General features: G+C 50.0%; 1 protein-coding gene across 1 annotated transcript in view; it reads right to left on the bottom strand.

Moving 5' to 3' along the window:
• Positions 1 to 22,312, bottom strand: part of LOC135907286 (medium-chain acyl-CoA ligase ACSF2, mitochondrial-like) — a 145,332-nt gene that overhangs the window by 115,696 nt on the left and 7,324 nt on the right. Inside the window, exon 2 of the mRNA XM_065438975.2 lies at positions 9,618 to 9,798. Coding sequence (XP_065295047.1) covers positions 9,618 to 9,798 — 181 coding nt within the window. The remainder of the gene's footprint in view (positions 1 to 9,617; positions 9,799 to 22,312) is intronic.

Below are 22,312 nucleotides of genomic sequence, written 5' to 3'. Positions count from 1 at the left end.
CCCCGGCGCCCCGCTGAGGCTGCCTGTGCAGCAACAAGCGGGACGAACAACTGGGAGCTGAGCGAACGAGCTCTGGACCCGTTCTCCTATGAGAGGCGCGTGGCTTTGACTACGCCGTCGCTCGAAACGCGCGTAAAGGGACGTCATCCGTCTTATCGCGCTGGGGAGCCTCAAAACAGAGAGCCCCGCGGCACTCCGTCGCACCAACCCGGGAGGAGAGCAGCTGATCCAGCCCGTGATCGAGATCGGGCTGGAATGCGCTGTTTCCGCTGTTCGCAGCGGGGTCACATGGCAAGGGAGTGCACCGTTGACAGGCCTCCGGCGAGGCAGGGAAACGGAAACCGCGGTCGCTCGTGAGCGCACGATCGGCCGAACCCTTGTCAGCTCCCTGTGCGTAACGGGCAAGCTGTGATGCTGGTGCGCACGCGCCGTTTATTCCGATCACCCTTGCTGGTCGTGAATTTGCGGCGCTACTGGACACGGGCGCTAGCGCCTCGTTGTTCGGTGATGAGGCTTTCTCCCATTTGAGCAAGCACGCAGTGCGCTTGAGAGACAGCCGAACGACTTTCAACCTTGCGAAAGGCGTGGCCCATTCGGCAGGCGCCGCAAGGCTGACCGTCAGATGGGGGGAACGACTGAGACGCACGCGTTTCATTCACCTCCCAGGGCTCAGTGTTCCTGTGATTCTCGGACGGGACTTTCTCCTGAAAACCGGGATCGTAGTGGACATTGCTAATGGTGGCTATCGCGACGGACCTTTTTCCTCGCTTAAGCCGTTCATCAGCCCGCCGGCGCCGACTCTTGCCCGTGCAGAAGAGGCGTTCGGACCGTGCCGCGCGCAAAGTTCGGGGGCAAGCCCCTGCGCTGTGCGCTCGCCTGCTCCTAGCCCCCATTGGCATAAAGCGGCACGGCACGTTAAGGCACTACACCCGTTGGCCGCCAGTGCGGTTCACTTGGGTGGTGCACAGAAGGCTCGGTTGTCGTCACTATTACGCCAATACGATGAGCTATTCACCGATCTACCTGGCTGTACCGATCTAGTGAGCCACAAGATCGAAACCGGTGATGCGCTTCCACTGAAGTGCAACCCTAGGCCTGTCAGTCTGGCCAAGAGGCAGGTGATTGACGGTTTGCTGGATGAGATGCTAGCGACGGACATTATCCGACGCTCTTCCAGTGCCTGGGCGTCTCCAATTGTGTTGGTGCCTAAGAAAGATGGCAGTCAGCGCCTTTGCGTAGACTACCGCCGTCTGAACGGAGTGACTCGAAAGGATGCCTACCCGCTCCCGACGATTAGCTCCATTGTAGGAAACCTGGGCAGTGCGAGGTACTTTACTACGCTAGATGCCTCCAAAGGTTACCTACAGGTCCGGATGGATGATCGTGACCGGTGCAAGACCGCGTTCACGTGCCACAGAGGGTTGTTCGAGTTTACTCGTATGCCCTTTGGCCTCTGTAATGGTCCGGCGACCTTTCAAAGGCTGATGGACCGCGTTCTCGGGGAAGCCAAGTGGTCACACTGCTTATGCTACCTCGACGACATCGTGATCTATTCACGAACCTTCGAAGAGCACTTGACCCATGTTGCCGATGTGCTCGAGAGGGTGTGGGCTGCCGGGATGACTTTGAATCCGGCGAAAGCCCAAATCGCGCAAACTCGAGTTCAATTACTCGGGTTTACGCTGGGCAGCGGCTCCATTGAGCCGGACGGAGAGAAACTTCGAGCCATACTCGATTTCCCCGTGCCAAAGGACGTACGCGGCCTGCGCCGCTTTCTGGGAATGGCCAACTACTACAGGTCGTTCATTCCGTCCTGTGCCCGAGTGCAGGCACCCTTGACCAAGCTATTGGGAAAGTCTGTCGAGTGGCATTGGGGACCTGAGCAGCAAGAGGCGTTTCGCCGTCTGTCTAGCGCCATTGCGGAGACAGCGCAGCTCCGGCTCCCCGACCTGACCAGAGAGTTCGTTGTCCAGACTGACGCGAGCGATTTGGGATTAGGAGCCGTCCTCCTACAGGTATTTGATGGCGTGTTGCAACCGCTGGCCTTTGCCAGCCGCTCCTTAACACCCTCGGAGAGGAATTATTCCGTGACCGAGAAGGAATGCCTCGCCATCGTGTTTGCACTACGTAAGTTCGATGTCTACCTTGACGGGACGAAATTTGTCGTGCAAACAGACCACAGTGCGCTAAGCTGGTTGATGCGGCTCCGCGAGCCTGCGGGCCGGCTCGCGCGCTGGGCCCTCCTGATACAGCATTATGACTTGTCAGTGCAATATCGAAAGGGGAGCACCAACGTGGTAGCTGACGCGCTATCTCGTGCTCCATTGTCCACCGGGAGCCTTCCTCTAGGTGCGACAGTCGATGGCGGCGCCTTTGCGCCAGCAAGTATCAGGGGCGAAACGGTGGCCGAGCCGCCGAGCGGTGAGAAGGGAGAGCCCGCAAACGGGCAAACCCGTGCCGCTATCCAGGCAAGCAGCGTGCCGCAAAGTAGGCGAGAGGGGGAGCTTCTTGAAAGCGAACCCACGACGCCGACGCGGGCGGTAGGGATGGCTGCAGTCCTGAGTGGGGACGAGACTAGGCCCGCCTGCGTGGGTACTGGAATCGCATTCAGCCGGAAAGAGCTACTGACGGCCCAGCAAAATGACCCGTTTTGTCGCGCTTTGAGCGACGGTCTCCGGGAGACAGAGCGCCGAGACGCTGCTTGTACTGCAGCGGGCGCGGTGGAGGCGAAGCCAGCGTGTGTCGCTGTGGCCTCTGGGGATTCATATTTGCTGGATCATGATGGGCTCGTGCTGAAGTACATAGCCACCGATGATGAGTCCGTAGACGCCTTTAAGGTGGTTATCCCCAAGAGTCTGAGAGGCGCACTGTTGCGATTCTCTCACGACGAACCCTTGGCCGGTCATATGGGTGGTTCCAAAGTTTTTGCAAAACTGAGCCAAACTGTGACCTGGCCGGGCATGAGGCGGGATATACTCCGCTATTGCCGCTCCTGCCATGTCTGTCAAATGGTGAAATCACGAGGAGGCAAGCCACCTGGATTGATGAACCCAATTGACAGTGTGCGTCCGTGGCAGATAGCCACCTGCGATCTAATGGGGCCTTTCCCCAGGAGTAAGCAGGGGTATAGCTACTTGTTGGTAGTTGCTGATCATTTTTCGAAATGGGTTGAACTGTTTCCTCTTCGGAAAGTGACAGCGCGGGCGGTGCTAGGAAAGATCCTAGAAGTGTTCAATCGGTTCGGCTACCCGGAAAGGCTGATCACGGACAATGCGTCCTATTTCACCGCTCGGGTGTTTGGTGCGACGTGCCGTTCCTTTGGAATTGATCACCGCACTACTTCGCCCTACCATCCCCAGTCCAATCTGACAGAGCGAATGAACAGAACGCTCAAACCTATGCTCTGTGCCTTTGCCGAGCGCCAGAAGGATTGGGCTGACCACTTGAACGAGCTCGCGTTCGCCATCCGAACCTCTGAAAATCGTTCAACTGGTTTCTCTCCTGCCTTCCTCAATTTTGGAAGGGAGCTGGCGAATCCTATGACCAGGATAATTCGCCGCCAGCACGAGGATGAGAAGACGCAGGCAGACCGCTCTGCTTACGCATCGAAGCTACGGGACCGTCTTTGTCAGGCTCTCAGCAGAGCAAGGCAGAGCTTGACGAAGGCCAGAGCCCAGCAAAAGGCTCAGTACGATCGCAAGCACCGCCACCTTTCATTTAAGGTGGGTGATCTGGTCCTGAAGCGGAACCACGCGCTTAGCGATGCTAGTAAGGGGTTCTCAGCCTCGCTGGCACCTAAGTGGCTTGGTCCGTACCGAGTGCAGAGAGTTTGCTCTCCGCTCGTGTACTTGTTGAAGGGTCCCCCTTCGGGGAAACTAAGTCGTGCCCATGTCGCAGACCTGAAAGCCTATGTCGCTCGGGCTGGCGATGTCACGCCCGAGCCCGTTCGCACAAGGCGCCAGCGACAGGGCACACCCGTAGTGGCCAACCACAAACGGTACAGTCTGAGGAAGCGATCACCTGTGTGATATCGCGCCGGACGGCGGACCCTCTCCGCCACCGAAAGCCCTCAGGCAACGCGCAGCCTCAGTAGGCAAGCTTCTTTCTCGACGGGCGTTCCCCGAAAAGAGGTCTTGCCGCAGCCCATGCTAAGTAATTTTGCTCTAAGTGCATGTTCATTTCAGTGTGTATATCCTATTGCGTGTTGCTCCTACGTAAATACTTATTTTTGTTGCATGTAAGTGCTCTTACTTTCAAAAGCATGTGTGCGTCCTTGTATTGCTTTGTTGTAAATAGCGGCGAACCGCAGTTTTCCGCGTAGTTAACTGGCCGCCAGTGCTGTGTCGCGGGTTTTCTTCGCTGGCCCATTCGGGGCGGTAGCCGTCGCGGGAACGCGGCGGGGAGTCGCGGTTTTTGTTTTGTATGTGTTTTTTTTTTGGGAGGCCAGTTTGCACGTCGGCTACAGCTTCCCCTCGAGAGGGAAGCTGCGGTCGCCTGGCTGTTGCTTCCGGATGTGCGCATGCGGGAGGACAGTCGTAACGGTGTTGCGGGGTTGTGGTGATGACTGCCGAAAAGGCGCGCAAGACGCTTGTTGTTCTTTTGTCGGGCTCTGTGACTTGGCCGCAGCCGCTTTGTGTACGCGCGTCTGGCGGCATTCCTGTGAACATGTTGCGTGGGGGTGGTGTGTGCGTGTGTGAGTGCGCCTGTGCCCGGGGCGAGTGTGCGTGCGCGCTTCTTTGGACGCCCTAGATCGCCAGTGGCATCCCCGACCTTGTGCCCCTACTCGCACCTCCCCGGGGGAGGGCGGGCGAAAACCACTGCGGCCCGCGACGCGAGACCCACCTCGCTTCCCCCGGCTGACGGAGGGGATGTTTTTATGGCATAGAGTAACGGGATAGGGTTGCGCCGGCGGTCCTGGCCCACTTCCTTGGGCGCAACTTTGAACCGCCGTTTGTGTGTGTGTACTGCCGTGTGTGCATTAGTGGCCGCCTCGGTGGGGGTCGAGACGGACGGGCGAATGGGGAGGCTTCCCGCGTTTTTCCGGGCGCCACCGGAACTCTTGCGCGTTGTGCGCGGGCACTTGTCTCCCTGACTTCAAGGCGCAAGGTGCAACATCGATGGCTGCGCACTCCTGCACAAACGGCGACCGTCGCGGCGACTCCGACCTGCAGCATCCAGGGCCATTCGCAAAAGAAAGGCTTGGCTCCCAACGGGACCTGGTGGAGGCTGGCCCGGCCCCTCGGCGGAGCCGGACATCCAAGAGGAACCGCCGGCCGCGTCAGACGAGTGCTCGGCGGCAGGACCGGGCTGCGAGGAGTGTGGCCACCTGGACGTGCCAGCAGGATGGGGCGCCGCCCCTGGCCTTCTGCAGCAGCGCCCCATGGAAAGCGCAGAGGCGGGTTCGCCGAGATGGGCAGGTGAGCCTGGCGCCCCATCCATTCCGCGGGCACACGGTGGCCGAAACGAGCGGCTCGGCCGCAGCGCAGTTCCCTCTTCCGGACGGCGTCCGCTGTTGCCGGCTATGTGCCGCGCCGGTCTACTCGCAGACCCATTTCCGAGGGTCTCTGCACCGGGCTCGAGAACGGGCCCTTTTCGAGGCTGGTGCTGGCGACCGCAATCCGGCACCAAGCGGCCCGAAGATTGCGGACTCGGATTTGGCGGCCCTGTGCCGGCAACGCCTGCGAGACAACCCCGGCTTCGCGGCAATGGTCGGTGCGTTGACCCCGACGGCGGCTATCGGGGCGAATACGGCACCGGGCGTCGAGACCAGGGTGACCGGCGGCGGAGCTTCCCCCACACCCCCGCGTCATACTGACGAACTGATCCACGAACTGGGGGGGCTTTCGTGGCCGTGACCGGGCGTTGCGCATGGGAGCGTGGGCACGAACATAGCGCCATGGGACTCCGCGTGAGTGCCAGTTTCCTTGTCCGGGCCGCCAATATTATTATCATTTTGTTTTGTTATGTTATCATCTTGTCTTTTGTACAATATACTACTTTTACTTTTACTTTTAATATACTTTTAATACCTTTTTGCTTAATACTTTTTTACTTAATATACGTTTACTACAATATACGCGTTTCTTTGTGTAACTGTAAATAATCTTCGTTGGGGTGAAACATTATTATCGTTTCCCCCCCCACTTCTGTATTGCTGTTTTTGTTCTGTTTTTGTTTGTTTATTTGCGTGTGTGTTTTGCCTTTTGTATATGCCGTGACTCATAATAATATTACACTCATGTAACTTTATAATATGATTTCGGTTCGTGTTTTCTTTGTAGCTATCAGTAATTATTTTTTATTTCATGGTTATTTTAGTGTAGACATGCATGCCACTAGTTAAGAGCAATTATAGAAATTTGTTTGGGCTGAGCTGAGGTTTGCGCGCGCCCCGCTAGTCTGACCACGTCAGGCCGGTGGGAGGGCGATTTAGGAGGGGAGAGTGTGGGGACTGCGTAGCCCATTTCGTTGCAGCGCCATAGCGCAGCACGTTTTGGGCATAGGAGCCAAGCGCGGCGAGGTCGCTTTCGAACTTCGCGCGCGCGGTCCACCGCTTTCCCTCTCTCTCATTCCTCCGAGGGCGCCGAACGGCAGCGGGACCGTAAAACACACGGTAAAACACTTGCTGCCGTCCGCCCCCGAACGGTCCACGGGCTCACCCGATTGGTCTGTTTGGGCGGGAACCCGCGTTCCCTCTCTCTCCTGGCGACTCAAGTCGACCGAGGAGCGGCAACGCGGGGAGAAGCTCTCGGACAGCGAAACGGTGCGTACTGACTTCCCATTCTCCCGGTCATCCCTTTTGGTTGGCCGGTCTCGCCGAAGGTCCTCGACCCGAGGCGGTTGCGTACCTATTCGCTGCTCCTGTTCTGAAGGCTACGCCAAAGAGACGCGGCTCACTTGACGTGCGCGGTCGTACTGCGCCGAGTCGCCCTCGGAGGCTACCCCGAGCTGAAAGAACGTTGCCCTGGTAGCACGGTCGTTGGGAGCCATCCTCCCGTATAGCGGCGTGCTACCGCGTTTTGAGATAGCTGAGTGTCACCCCTTGACTTGCGGGAGCTTCGGCTCATGAGCCCCGCGCCGAAACGGGTGTATACAGATATCCGAAACGCCAAGGTGGTCGTACAATAAACGCCTTCCTTGTACTCTGGGCCTTCTCCTTGCGGCGCTCTGTTTCGCTCCCATAGGAGACAGAACGAGCGTCCGCTTCGGGCACACGCTACACACGCGGCTGAGCTGATCGTCCCCCCCTGAGGGGCTCGGATCCTCGGACCCGCGCGGTGGTCTAGGTGACTCCCGGCGGAGCACCACTATATAGGCGGAGACCACAAGCTGAATTTTCGAAAATGTTTCATTCTTACTGGCATGCGTAAATTCAGATGCCTCTCAGTATTACCAAGTCTTCATCTTCGATTCTTTTATTTCTTTCGTTTGACTTCTTTCTGTAATGCATTTAGTTGCTTTTATGTACAATTTAAATAACCGATTTCATTCCATCTGAATTCCGTGATTTTGATACCGGCTCTTTGCACGATTCACAACAATACGGGAAGCTAGACAAGCGCATGCCCGATGCCTATTGGACATCTTTAGCAGCCTGAAACCCGTGAGAAAGAAACACGGCATGGGAAAGAGCAAGATGTAGGCAGTGAAAGATAAGCAGGGTTATGTCGTTAGAAATTTCTATAATATACTAAAGCCAACAGAAGGCTTCTATACTGACCTATACCGTATCCAGAGCTGCCCCGCACGTTCATTGGAAGTAGTGACGAACAGGTTACAGAAGTTCCACGTGTAACTGGCGATGAGGTTCAGATAACTTCTCAAGACATGTCCAAGAGAAAAGCGGCAGAAGATGGAACGAAACTTGATTTCATATAAGAAGAGGGAGACAATACACTTCAAAAACTTGGATCATTTTATACGCTATGCCTCCCGAATTCAAATCTACCAGAGAGCTGTAAGAATACCAACATTATACTACTCAATCAGAAGGGAAACGTTAAAGAAAGCCGTACACATTTCTTTTCGTACATTATTTAGTTTTCCCCAAGGTAACTTCCAGTATACTCGGGGACACTTGAATAAACCAGGAGAACAGGCTTACTTCAGGACGGGGCAATCGAAAATACATCATTTCCATGTCGTCCCTCAGGTAATTAGTGAATCTGCGTAATACGACCAACCTTTATAATGCATTTCATACGTTATAAATGTATTCGGTTCAATAAAATTGACGTCAGGCTACTGTATGGCGCCGCCAAATAGCGCATGAAGCGACCGTGATTATCACGGGAAATATGTATACAAAGAGTCCCCAGGCAGCTTAATTCTCTACAGCAAAAGTGGAAAAATACCGATCGAGAAAGAGGTCAGACAATTAAACACAATGTGCTCAATGCTATTCACAGCGTGTTTAAAAGTATTAATGCTATTAGACAGAAGAATTGAGAGTGAGGATTAATCGTAGATATGTCAACAACCTTGGGTTTGCAGATGACATTGTCCTGTTCAACAACGCTGGGGTCGAATGACAACAAATGATTGAGGCACTGAACCGCAAAAAGTGTCAGATTAGGATTGAAAATAATGCTGATTACGAAGGTAATGTTCAATAGAGTGGCAAGACGTCATGATCGGCAGTCAGCGCAGGAGCATCCTTATGTACACCGATTAAGCGAACTTCTATCAGAAGAACTTCTATCAGAACTCCTATCAGAAGAAGGAAATTTGCAGAATAACAATAGTTTGAAGCCCCCATGGCACGCATTACAAAAAAGATGATTGGACGCTTACCGCTATCGTTGAAGAGAAAAGTTTACAATCATCGCATTATACCGCTACCATCATATGGGGCATAAGCTTGGAGGTTAAAGAAGCTTGAGTAGAAGTTGGGGACCGTGCAACAAACGATGAAACGAGAATTGTTAGGCGTAAAGTTAAGAACATAGGGGCGTGCATCAAAGAGCAAACAGGGGTTGTCCATATTCTAGTTGACTTTAAAAGAAAAAAAGTGAACATGTGCAGGCCATGTAATGCGTAGGGCAGATACCTTGCCGGGTATTGGAGTAATTGAGTGGTGCCGAGAAATGGGAAGCGCAGTCAGGGATGGCTGAAAATCAGGTGGGAGGTTAAAAGTGCGAAATTTGAAGGCACAACTGAGAATCGGCCAGCGCAAAACAGGGGCATTTGTAGATCGCTGGGAGAGGGCTTCGTCCAGCACTCAACATAACAAAAGCTAAATAATGACGATTTATTTAAGCACTCATCCCGTATATATGATGAGACTGGTGATGTGGAATATTATGTTGGCTTGTGCTCGCAGCTTGAAAAGGCCACAGAGGTGTTACATCGCGATCTAAACAAACGGGGTCTTTCACACGTGGTCTTTGTAGTGTTCCTGGCAGGAGCCCTAGCAATAAGCGAAAATATTTTACGACTGCCGGTCGCTTTCCTCCAAGTCGCATATTTGGTGAATGCCTGCTGAAACATGTACGCTAATAGTGCATGAAGCGCTCGGGCAGAATTTCTGCCGGCCAAGCACGCCAAGATAACCACCAAGACCAGCAATGTCACAACACCACCATCACCGCCACAAGCGCAGGCATTCAGATGCTCACCTGAACTTTGAAGTCAGCGAAGGTGCAGTGCTTTCCCTCCTGCACGAACACCCAACCCACACGGTCGCCAAATTTCTCGGCAGCTGTGTCGACGCAAGTGCCAAGCGTGTCCGGAGATAGCGGTTTGGAGCATGTCTGGTTCCGGTAGCTGAAGTTGACTCTGTCGGCCGGTTTGGACGAGCTGCAAAATGAGATTGTGCTTAGCAGGGAATATATTGACGTGTCTAAAATTTACGCGGATGAACGATGCTTCTGAGCAGGTCAAATTTACATTGTCAAATAAGGATGGAGAATTACTTTTGTGATAGCCCCGTGGCAAAGTAGGATACTGTTTCGACTGTAAGTGGTGTCGTGGCAAAGAAGTGCATGATTAGGAACCCTGCTGCTGCCATGAGAGCTGCCTTGAGAACGCTTTCTCGATGGTGATAACAAAAAACCCATCTCAGTGAACACGCCGTATATGCTTTTTTAACATAATTAGGTAATACACGCACCACATGTATGTATTGCGCATACCCGTATATAGCACGGTAAGATATACCTAAACCGATCATGTGCCCTCTCCGCGTTTGGCCATTACAGGCTTAAAACTGTGTGACTGGTGCGGCCATTGTGTAAGCCCCAGTACCGACACAATAACAAGACGCGAATGAGAAATAAGTGTTTGCTAGAATTTGGAGAGCTCTATTTTTTGCACAACACACAGTACGTGGCCCCTGCACAACGGCCTCTTTGGAAGTTACCTTCGAATTTATGGCACTTGATTCAGGCATCTTTAGTTCATGGACGCTGCATGAAAACTATGTAGAAGACATGCAAAGGGAAATATATTAGCCCACCCGTTTACTACAGTGTAATTTGTAATCGTAAAAATATTAATAACTTATGTGATTTTACCTTTTTTTTAAACAAGCATGCCGGAATGGGGACTCCGGAAGTTAAAACCGACTGGGGTTCTTTAATGTGCACATAATTCTAAGTACGCGGGTATTTTCGCATTTCATCATCATCATCATCACCATCATCCTGGTTGCGCCCACTGCAGGGCAAAGGCCTCTCCCATGCTTCTCCAACAACCCCGGTCATGTACTAATTGTAGCCATGCCGTCCCTGCAAACTACTTAATCTCGTCCACCCACCTAACTTTCTGCCGCCCCCTGCTACGCTTCCCTTCCCTTGGGATCCAGTCCGTAACCCTTAATGACCATCGGTTATCTTCCCTCCTCATTACATGTCCTGCCCATGTCCATTTATTTTTCTTGATTTCAACTAAGATGTCATTAACTCGCGTTTGTTCCCTCACCCAATCTGCTCTTTTCTTATCCTTTAACGTTACACCTATCATTCTTCTTTCCATAGCTCGTTGTGTCGTCCTCAATTTGAGTAGAACCCTTTTCGTAAGCCTCCAGGTTTCTGCCCCGTAGGTGAGTACTGGTAAGACACAGCTATTAAATACTTTTCTCTTGAGGGATAATGGCAACCTGCTGTTCATGATTTGGGAATGCTTGCCAAACGCACCCCAGCCCATTCTTATTCTTATTCTTATTCTGCCCATTATTCGCATTTCGCCCCCATTGAAATGCGGCCGCCATGGCTGGAATTCGAACTCACAGTTTCAGGCTTAGCAGCCCGATACCACCGCCATTAAGCAACCACGGCAGTTAATTGGTAATCTTAGTAATGCAGCGGATGATATAGGGTGGTTCTAAAGCATTTATAGCACGCTGCCAACTCTCCCGAATTTTCCGGTAGACTTCCACTATCTACTCATCCTCCCTATTGTGAGCACATGGCCCTAAATCTCCTGAAAAAGTGCCAATACCTAACACCGATTTAAAAATAACTAAAGAAAGCCATGCCTGGCATTCCAGCCACATCGTAATTGCCATTACGTGCTAGGCGACTAACCAAAATCCGATTTAGGTCAAAGCTATCTGTGTGTAGGCAGGGGAGGCTAACTCAGTTCGCTTCAGACCAAGACGTGCGTTGAGGGGCGTGCGTGGGGCATAGGTGTAATGTAATATGCGTTGCGCGATGGCCCGTTTCTTTAAGTTAGCTTTGCCGCTCTGGTTTTTGTTATGCGTTGAAGTATATTAGGAGCAGAACGGTTCCACTCAAAAATAAATAAATAAATTATGGGGTTTTACGATCCAAAACCACTTTCTGATTTTGAGGCACGCCGTAGTGGAGGACTCCGGAAATTTCGCCCACCTGGGGTTCTCTAACGTGCACCTAAATCTAATCACGCGGGTGTTTTTGCATTTCGCCCCCATCGAAATGCGGCCGCCGTGGCCGGGATTCGATCCCGCGACCTCGTGCTCAGCAGCCTAACACCATACCCACTGAGCAACCACGGCGGGTGAGATTAGATATTGAACAAGTCTATCAGCTCCACACATTTGAGAGCTTGATCACCAGCCAATGGAGCAAAGTGTGTTGTGCCAGCATAAAGGGGGTGCTATGCAAGCAACCATAAACGCTGAAAGTAGAACCAGTCATTGGTGGTGTGACACACCATTTCTAACAAACAAGAATCCGCCACAGAGTATAGACGGGGAAAAATAAGATACGAATAGGAATCGAAGGTAATGTCGACGTCGCTGCCTATTTCGAGCGCGCCGATGGAAACCGATAGCTGGCCCACTTGCTCATCAAGAAACAGCTGAGGACCGACAGCCGACAATATTCTATGACGCGACGTCGACTAACATCCCGCCGAGCGTTTTTGGGTGTGTACTCGGATACGCCGACGAGTACTTAGCGAGCAGGAAGTGTAACGCCGCCATTTTTGACGCTACAAGATCATCCGACGCACTGGCGCACTGGACTATGAGTTCGTGCCAGACGGCACTTCGCAGTCACAGCGGTGCCGCGCATTACCTGAAGTCATCCACGTGATGCGCCTTCAGCCTTTCTAGGGCACCTGACGAACCTAGGGACTTAGTTTCTTTGTTATATTGTTTTTTTTTATCATGCGTGGTTTTGTTTTCGCTTTCGTGTTTGCTAGTAACATCGGGACGATGCTTTTGAAGAGAAGAGTATTGACACGTGTACTTGTTTATCTTTATCGGGTGACTGTTTATCACCGTCTAACAAACGCTATCGCACAGCACAGGACGTGTCTGCATGTATCGGAACTTTCTCGAACGTTATCGATGGTTCAATATACTGTCTGTTGTCACTGAACCTTTTGTAATCTAATTTCATGTATGCGCGACGCGAATGGTGTAGAACTTTCTGGAAGAGACATGGGCACCAGCGACTTCTCTGTAAAATTGAATGACTGAATTCCCACGCGCTTATCCCACTGATAAGATTTTTACAATCGCCGACCGTGTTCGACGCTATCGCTGTGCTGGGAGTCTGGGAATCTTTTGTGGGCACAAGTTCACCCAACAGAAGTTAGTTTCATCATTCCGAGATTCGCCGCTGTATCATTCACCGTCTATACTACGTGACAAAATATATTTTTAGGCTTCATCTAAATAAGTTCAGAGGTTATGCCAGCGCGCTGCCAAATATTCCATTTTCAAGACATCTCAATGTGGTAGAGCATACATTTGACGACATACGCGTCACCCTTCGCCAGTCAGAATTCTGCTCTGCTCGTGACCGAGAACAACGACAGTCATATTTTATCCAGTAACTTGGAACAAGCACACACAGCTTAAATGAAAAATGGGAAACCTCTCGTTTCTTCGAGCACATTTTACAGTAGCTAAATATTAACTGAATAACCGCATATGCAATTCCAAAGCGTGACCAGGTGAGTGGGTGAATGAGTGAATAAACATGTATTGTTATTTGGCGCCTTCGTTGTAATTGGGTCCATCGAAATGCGATAAAACAGGCACCCGGCAAATCCCACGACGGGACCGACAGGTGTAGCCTGCCGGCCCGATCGCTGGTGCGCTGGACGGCCAGGATTGGTCTTCAAAGGCGAGACTTCGCTGGAGCGCGTACCGCTCAAAGAATGTCCACTACTCAACATTCTTCTCATTTTCTTCGCTTTTGTTATATCAGAGAAGCACAAAATGGCTTGCATCTAGAAGCATGCACATGTACTGAATTCATTTTATTACGCTCATCGCTTCCTGACGCTGTCACTACATCGCGGGCGTCGCCTTCCCTGTACTCGATCTCTCGAAGCACACCGAGGGCACCGTGCGCGAGTCCGGCCTTCCATGTTCAACGTGGCCACGTAGGGCTTGCCCCGAGCGATCAGTATTGTATGGGGCAAATTGCCCATTTCGACATGCGTCAAACCGGCCACCTTCGCCTCGGAGCAAGCACACTCGCCGTCGGGCCTGTATTCTAGGTACACATCAACTGCTCTAGCCTCGTGTACGTCTCCGACACACTGAAGGGCAACATCGGTGTTGAACGCATCGACGTCCTTATTTGAGTTAAGGTTATTTCGCTCACTCACTCCTTATTTGAGTGAAGAGTCGCACAGCACCGGGCGCGACCATCAAGGCTCTATCGGCGCTGACGAACCGACTCTCGACGACGCGTTGGAGGGCCTTCCTGTACGCGAATTTCATGAGGATTGCAGAGAACTCTGCGTCCTTTTGACGCACAACCTGTCGCAACGACAAGTAGGAGAGACGGTGCACTTCACCTCCGGGCTGAACACCTCGCTGTGTCCGCGTGCTCGCTAAATACCTCGTTAGCACAAAGCGGAGGCAGTTGCCGTGGGTCGCCGCACATTATGATGCCCAGGCGGCCAAATGGATCGGCGTACTTGTACGTGATCTACGCGTTGTTCGCCTATTTCTAGAGTCGAAGCTCCTGCAGGCTCATACCCCCTTAAGTAATGGCTCATGCGGTTGTAAATGCGGCTTACATGATGATAGTTTTTCCACACGCACATCACGAACCACTGGAAGGTAGCGTAAGACAGCTCCGCTCTAAGAAGTCTGTATTGTATGAATAACCACTTCATTATGTATTATGTTTACAGTCATGTTGTTCGTATACAAGGTTTGTTAATGACATCAGAAAACATCGTTTTCAATTGCTTGCGATGCACTACTATCGGCCTGACATTTCCTACTGTGCCCCCTTTGCGCACAAGTACTGACATCTGATAGCTTCGTCATGGTTTCGCAAGGGGTATTAAAGTGAGCAAAATAGAAGTCATTATCATCAGCCTATTTTTATGTCTCGCGCTGCACGCACTCCTCTCCTTGCGATATTCAGTTACCCCTGTCCTGCGGCAACCGATTCCAACTTGCGCCTGCAAATTTGCTAATTTCATTATACCACCTAGTTCTGTCGTTCTCAACTGCAATTCCCTCCTCTTGGCAATCAATCTCTAACATTAATGGTCCCCCGGTTATCCATCCTAGGCCTTACATAGCCTGCCCAGACCTATATATTTTCTCTTAATGTCAATTAGAATATTGGTTATACCCATTTGCTCCCTAATCCACACCACTCTCTTCCTGTTTCTCAATGTTACGCCTACAAGTTTTCGTTCCGTCGCTCTTTGTGTGGTCCTTAATTGTTCTAGTACTTCTTTGTCAACCTCCAAGTTTCGGCCCTATATGCCAGCACCCGTAGAATGCAGGAATTATGCACCTTTATTTTCAGTGATTGTGGTAAGCTCCCAGAAAGAATCTGGAATGCCTGCCGTATGCACTCCAACGCATTTTTATTCATCAGTAAATTTCATTTTCCTGATCAGCGTCCCTTGTGAGTAAATGACCTAGGTAAACGTACTCCTTCACAGACTCTAGAGCCTGACTCGCGATCCTGAGCTCTTGTTCCCTTGCAGGTTATTGATGATTATCTTTGTCTTCTGTATATTAATCTTCAGCCCCGCTCTGATACTTTTCCTGTTAAGGTCCTCAATCATCCATTGTAATTCATCCCTACTGTTGCTAAACAGGACAATGTCGCCTGCAAACCGAAGCTTGCTGAAATATTCGCGGTCGATACTCACTCCTAAGCCTTCCCAGTTTAATAACTTGAATACTTCTTTCAAGCATACAATGAATAGCATTGGAGTGATTGCGTCTCCATGCGTGGTGGTGTGAAGTAGATGTACAACATCGGGCTTTTGATCTGAAGGTCATAAGTTTGAATCAAGCCCCAGTACATTACATCTGCAGGCTTGGAGTGGCACCTGCCACCGGCTTAAAAAAAAAGAAAAAAACGTCGCTAGGAAGTACGGCCGTATTAGACAAAGTGCAACCAAATTAGGAAGGCTCACTAAGCTTCAACAAAGACACTCCCTCACCAGACCAGGAATTGACCACTCTGGTACAGTTTTCGGCCGCCATCTGCCTCATCAGTCCTAAAATTATCAAAAAGAAGTAATGAACTGCAAACAACTCAAAAAGAGGTGAAATGTCCCCTGTCGGCCTTATGTACAGAAATTGTCCGCAAATTGCTAAGCCAACTTGTTTAATAATTGATTTTGTTGATTAAGCACTACCAATGATTCTGGTAATATGAACACAACATAATGGAGGCTTCTGCAGGTGTTTGCTACGAACATGCAGTTGGTTTTCATGCGCACAGAACGCTTTGGTTAGTTCTTAAACATGGTACATCTTAGCGGGATATGTGAATAGATTGTGGGGAAGCAGAACCGTCAACACAATGCCCCGCTTGTCGTGATCGCAGGATTCATTGATGTGCTGAAATGTCTTTCAGCAGACCCTTCACACTTTTCGTTCACAATCTAAACTCTTCGAAGAGATGCAAACACATGCTTTTTTCTCGCTTATTGCTCGACAGATAACAGCGCGCCAGACTGACATGTGATATACTGATGGTACTTGCGAGTCAGCAAAGCGTGGAAGAAAGAGAGAGCGAGAGAGAAAATAGATAATGTAATGGAAAAGAGCGGTGGTGGAGCTCGGGCACTGTCGCTGGGAGTGGGAGGAAGACGAACTCAGAATAAACGTAATCCTGGTGCAGTGGATATGTTGGTTACAGGTCATCGTGGTAGACTCCTAAATAAAATGGCAGACACACTTGCGCGGATATCCGTTGATGGACGCGTTATGTTCGTTATGTCATTCGGTTAGGTTTAGAAACTCTTCTCTTTTCTGAAATACTGCAAAACTAAAATTCCCAATGACAGAATTTCATCATTTGTCCCTTTCATAGGGCAATAAATGGTGTCCAATACGTAATTAAGAAATCTTCATAACAAAATAACGTTGCCGCGTCCCACCATGAAATTTTTACCTATACAGGTATGGTCTGGCACCGTACCCTTTGTCTCCTACCTGCCAGGTACCCGAAAACATTTATAACTTTCTACTAGCAAGCTGTCGATTTAGCAATCGGAGGACGAAATTCAAATTTTCGTTCCGGAAATTAGGTAGTTCTTTAATAACTCAAAAATACCTCTCCTTCGGGGCTTCTTCATTGGGCTTTAGCCACAGGAACATCTGCATGGCCATTTACGACTATCTCAGTGAGACAAGAAGGCTACCACGATAATTCTTGAAATCAATAATTGGATAGCTCGTTTAATAGCTGATTGTGTGTTCGAAATTATTCTAATACCACCAAAAACCCCCCAACATATGCTGTTTATATATACTTACAAAAATTTTATTTCTGTATCTAACAAGTAAATTTATTTCTTAATTATCATAAACATTATAGTTCACTCAATTTTACTTTTTCCTTTAGGTTTCGCTCTCTTCCCTTCCCTTTGACCTTTAACCACCGGCTTCTTGGTCAATCCCCGTAGTGGGTAAGCGCGCCAAGTGAGGAACACGCAAGCGAGCGAGCGAGCGAGCGAGCAAGCATGCAAGCAAGCAAGCAAGCAAGCAAGCAAGCAAGCAAGCAAGCAAGCAAGCAAGCAAGTGAGTGAGCAAGGAAGCAAGCAAGCAAGCAAGCAGCCCACCCAGTGAACGGTTGTTGTTTCTGTTTTCTTAGAATGGCGTAGTCGCCAAACACAGAGGCATCGAACGACCTTAATCCTCCTACGTGTATGGCCCTTAGAAGCGTACGGGTACGATCGAAATCGGAGCCACAAGTGTCCTGGTATACAGCGTCCGAGCCTCCACGGCGGCTCGGACGTACGCATTCTTCGGGTGCTTCCCCCAAAAAAGCCCCCTTCACCAGCGCCCAGACGATGAGAGCCGTGCCCGGCACCGACTGTGACGTCCAAACAAGCGGCCCTCTTAGAAGCCACCGTGTCCGACCGCCCTCCCTCGAGGCGGTAACGAGCGAGAACTGTTTCGAGCAAGGAGCGCGAACGAACTTTGCCTCCAGAATGCGTCGTTTTTGCTTCGAATCTTGGTTATAAGAGGCAGAGTTCTGTGCACAATACGTCACCTCCGATTGGCCGCAACAAGCTCATCGAATTCCGTTGTGTAGGAAACAAGGGAAGAACGTTTAAAAACCGGACGGACCGTTGGTACAGTGAGAGGGTTGCTGAGGTGTCCCGACATCTGCAGATATGTGCGAGCTCTGACTCGAATTTGACGACTTGTTTCAATATGTAGATAATGTGAAATAAACCCTCTCTGTATTTCTCTCCTACTCAAGTACGTACTCATACACATGATACGAAGGATCCCTTGTCTAAACGCTACCCCGAGTCTCAACAAGCTCTTCACAGAGCCTAAGTTTGGGCACGTTGGTATTCCATAACTTTTACGTTTTTAGCGCACGGAAAAAGACGAGAGACAGAAGTACGACGTGGACGCAGCGCTACATCCGCGTCGTTCTTCTGTCTCTCATCCCTTTTCGTTCGCTAAAAACGTAAAAGCTCTTACTCCGTTCGCGCGCTACTAGGAGGAGGAGGAGGAGTAGATTTTAATGGAGAGTAAGGAGGAGAGGTCGGCCTGGAGGAGCGTGTCTCTAGCCTGCTACTCCTCACTGGGGAATGGAGAAGTGGGAAATACAGGGAAAGTTAGGTGGCGGATGATTATGATATGGTACAATGAGATACTATATACACGTTGTCCAATATGCGGATGCGCACTGGAGACGCAATACACTAAGAGTAATCTTGTACATACAAAAACTAATCTTGCCACAAAAAGTTTGTGCGCATACACTTTTCGCATTGACTACACGTCTCACAGCTTCTAGAGGCGATCGTCTAAACCAGTCTCACTTAAAAAGTTCAAAAGTGTTTTTATGGCACGTTGGGCACAGTCAATACTCCTCCACGCGCCCAAAAACTTTTCTTCTGAAAATGGGCGGGAGTCCATGCTGTCAGCTGTAGATTTGAGTTTTCTTCGTTCGGCCGCATATTGAGGGCACACGCAAAGTACGCTACTAAATTTCTTTGTTCTATATACCGCCACATGCATACTGGCTGCCATGGCCGTTTTGGACGCTCTCATGCACACCAGCTCTATGAATGCGATATTCCTCTATCACTATCGTTATTTCCAACGAATGTACCCTCCCGATAAGCTATATCATCCGTCCTGTGCAGACATTTATTGCAGATGCGCGAGGTTGCTTTTAAAACCAAGATTTCCAAGGTAGCTCTGCTTGCTGACTAACAATGACAACTGCTGCTTTCTTGACAAACGCCTCACACACACTAGAGTACTCATATAACAAATCAGCCAAGAATTATGCAGTCTCAATATACTACCGCTGCAGATGTGCAGGTAGCTGGTTCTTTTCTCTACAGAATTACGCAGTGAAATCAGAAATACTTTACCTAGATATTTTCACTGCAACAAGTGCAGTTCTCCAAGGGCATTAGTTTCTAATGAAAGCCAAACTTCCAATGGCTTCTTTCCCGTGGTTTGGCGCGTCTGCTTAGTCGGCTTCTTTTCAATTAAGGCGGGCCAGTGGTAGGGATAGGGAAATAGTAAAGTGCGCCGATCTTGGAGACTGTGTAATCCACGGTCGAGTGCTGAGTGTTTCTGCATCTTGCGATTTGCCGGGTGTACACGTAATCTCTATGCTGCCCAACGCGCTGCGCAATATGAACAGTTTCGTGGCATTTTATTTATGTACTTCAAGAAACCTTCGCATCGGGCAGGTTTCAAAATGTGCTTCGAAACTGCATAATCTTCTATTGGCAAATATGCTCAACAACAGAATCCGAGATTCACGAGCGAAATTGTTGAATCCTTAAACGTGACGCGGAGAACTTGGAATGATCAGGCACAAGCAGCCGCTATTGAAGATGACAGTATACACATACTCATGAGTGAACATGGTCCCCAGCAAAGCATGCAGGCCGCGTAAAAACGAAACGCTATCACGGAGCACATAAGATGCCCGGCGTAAAATCGACAAGATTGTCCGCGTTACAGCTTGAACTTGCCTGACGGATGCCCGTTATCAGTGAGCAACGCTCCCGGCCACTGTTGTGTCCTGATAAGCGGAGGCGTGCTGCCATTGACCCTCGCTATTCTTTTGATGTGCAGCAATCTCACGAACTGCCCCTGAGTGCCAAGGTTGCGTTTTTTGAATGCGACTTGAGTCTATGTATTCAGCTTATTGTGCGTTTGTGTAATATTTGATGTCACTTATATTTGCAGTTTCGGGGCATGTTCCGAATCTTATGTGGTCAAGTGATGAAGTCACTTTGCCGTGATTCCGGTGCTGTCGCCAATGGTGACGCAACACTGACTATGTGCTTCCGACTTGTGTTATAGTATGTAGAGTGTTTCTTCGTTAAATTATAATTTGCTACAGACCCTTCGCGGTTGCTTAGTGGCTGCGCCGCTCATCACAACGCTGCGGTCATTTTCAACCCCGTGTAAAGGCGAAGGCAGACTGCGAAAGCGCTCATGTGCCGGGATTAGGGTGCACGTTAAGAAACCGCAGTTGGTCGAAATCAATATTGAGCCTTGCGTCAATGCATTCTTTAAAACCAACAAGGCAATTTGAGCAGGTTTATATCCGTGCCACACGACCGAGGTTTGCGGCATTAAAAGTTTAAGACCTTAAGTTTGTTATTGTCATTATGTTTTGATCGCTGCTACACGCGCATACCTAATGACATCAAACACTGCGATGGCGATCGCTGCAGTGAAACGGTTAAGTTTGCTTGCCAATCGTAATACAATAAAAAGCAGTTATCTAGGGAGCAGATGTTTAAGAAATGGCGTGATAAACATTAATAGGCGTATTGTACGTAGTTTACTTCAGGAAGGTCATCGTTGCACGCAGCCGTAAACTGTTTGAAGCCGAAGCTAGCTCGACGGCCAATCCACAGTGTAGCCAAAGCATTGAAATTGGAAAAATGCCGCTCACAGCTTCCAAGACCTCAAGCAGACATCCTGAAGAATTTGACCATGTGCTCCAGTTTGTTCGGGTGTATGTGCTTCTTCCAGCCAAACATCGTCGAGAAATTCGAAGGCCTACAAGGCATGGAGCCAGTGCCGTGCGATCGAACAGCTTGTCCTGGCTGACGCGCTCACAATTATTGCTCTAGCGATGCGTAGCGGCAAGATCGCCTGCCGTTCTCTACGAAAATAAAGAGCTCCTTTTAAAAAATTGTATAACACATTGTTTGTTTTCATCTACAAGTTAGCTTAATATCGTCAGAATGTGGTCACCATGGTCCCGGCGGGGGCACTGGAAACGAGAGTACGCATTCGACGGCCAAGTGAGTTGTAATAATTGTAAGAACGCACTACACCGTGAGAAAGAACAATTTTTAAAATAAAGTGAGGAATATATTAATTGTTATTCACTGCGAATCCGTTTAGTCTCGTCAGAATGTGGAGACATTGGGAACGAGAGTACGGATTCGACGGCCATGCGAGTTACGAGAACGCACTACGTTGCGAATGGCATTAGGCTTTAATGCCATTAAGCATGTCCATGTGCGTTACCCCGCAAATGACATTAAAGTTTAACGGATTAGCCAGCTAATCTCATTTTCTGTGCCCGTGTGGCAGAGGTATAAGCCGCCCCAAATAATTTTTTAAATTTTCATTTTGCTCTCTTCTCAATTTTATCTTGATGGCGCATGGTTTGAGACTTTAGTAGAGCCGGCGCTAAATAAGCCGGCCTTCTCTACTTCCTTCACACAACAAAAGTAAACAGGAGAGCGCAAAGCAGTAAACAAAGCTTTTCGCGCCACCCAAAATAACGGTAGCTGGCCCGATATTGACGGACATAACGATGGCCTGACAACGATGCCGGCACAACGGCGACCGCGAGAACGACGACGGCGGCAACAGTGACGGTATTGGCGAAGCCCTCACAGTGATGACGACGGCACGATGACAGCCCGACGTTTCATTTGCCACGGACGCGGCATCGCGTCTCGGAGACAAATGGCGTTTTCTTTCTTGCGTGCTCCGGCTGCGTTCATCGTGATTACACGATGGTGACGATAGTTCCTGGTATACTCCTGACTGAAACATCAAGACCCGAAAAATCCGTGAAGGTTGCCGACACTAAGGATGAGTTTATACCCGATAAGGGTTTGGCCGGATAACAAGGAAAGAGTGCGTAAACCGATGACAATGAGCAGACGATCAAGCTCTGAATAATGCAAGCAAGACTGTAAAGCGCACTGACCCGTCAATGTTTGATGAAGACGTGGCCAAGTCGCTCAAGTCCGCCAGCCGGTCGGCGTCACCTACATTCTCACCATAGCCTTGAAAGCTGTATTCAATGTTTTCGCTGCAGCAAATGCCGAGCTGCACTACCAGTTTGCAGAAAGAGAGTGGGCGTGAGTGAGACAGATGCAGGAGCTTTTTACTAGAAAGCAACTATTTTTGCCGGCTTGC

The sequence above is a fragment of the Dermacentor albipictus genome, chromosome 7 (genome assembly GCF_038994185.2).
Source record: "Dermacentor albipictus isolate Rhodes 1998 colony chromosome 7, USDA_Dalb.pri_finalv2, whole genome shotgun sequence".
NCBI lineage: Eukaryota > Metazoa > Arthropoda > Arachnida > Ixodida > Ixodidae > Dermacentor > Dermacentor albipictus.
The sequence above is the reverse complement of the archived record's forward strand: the minus strand, read 5'-3'. Positions and strand labels throughout refer to the sequence as shown.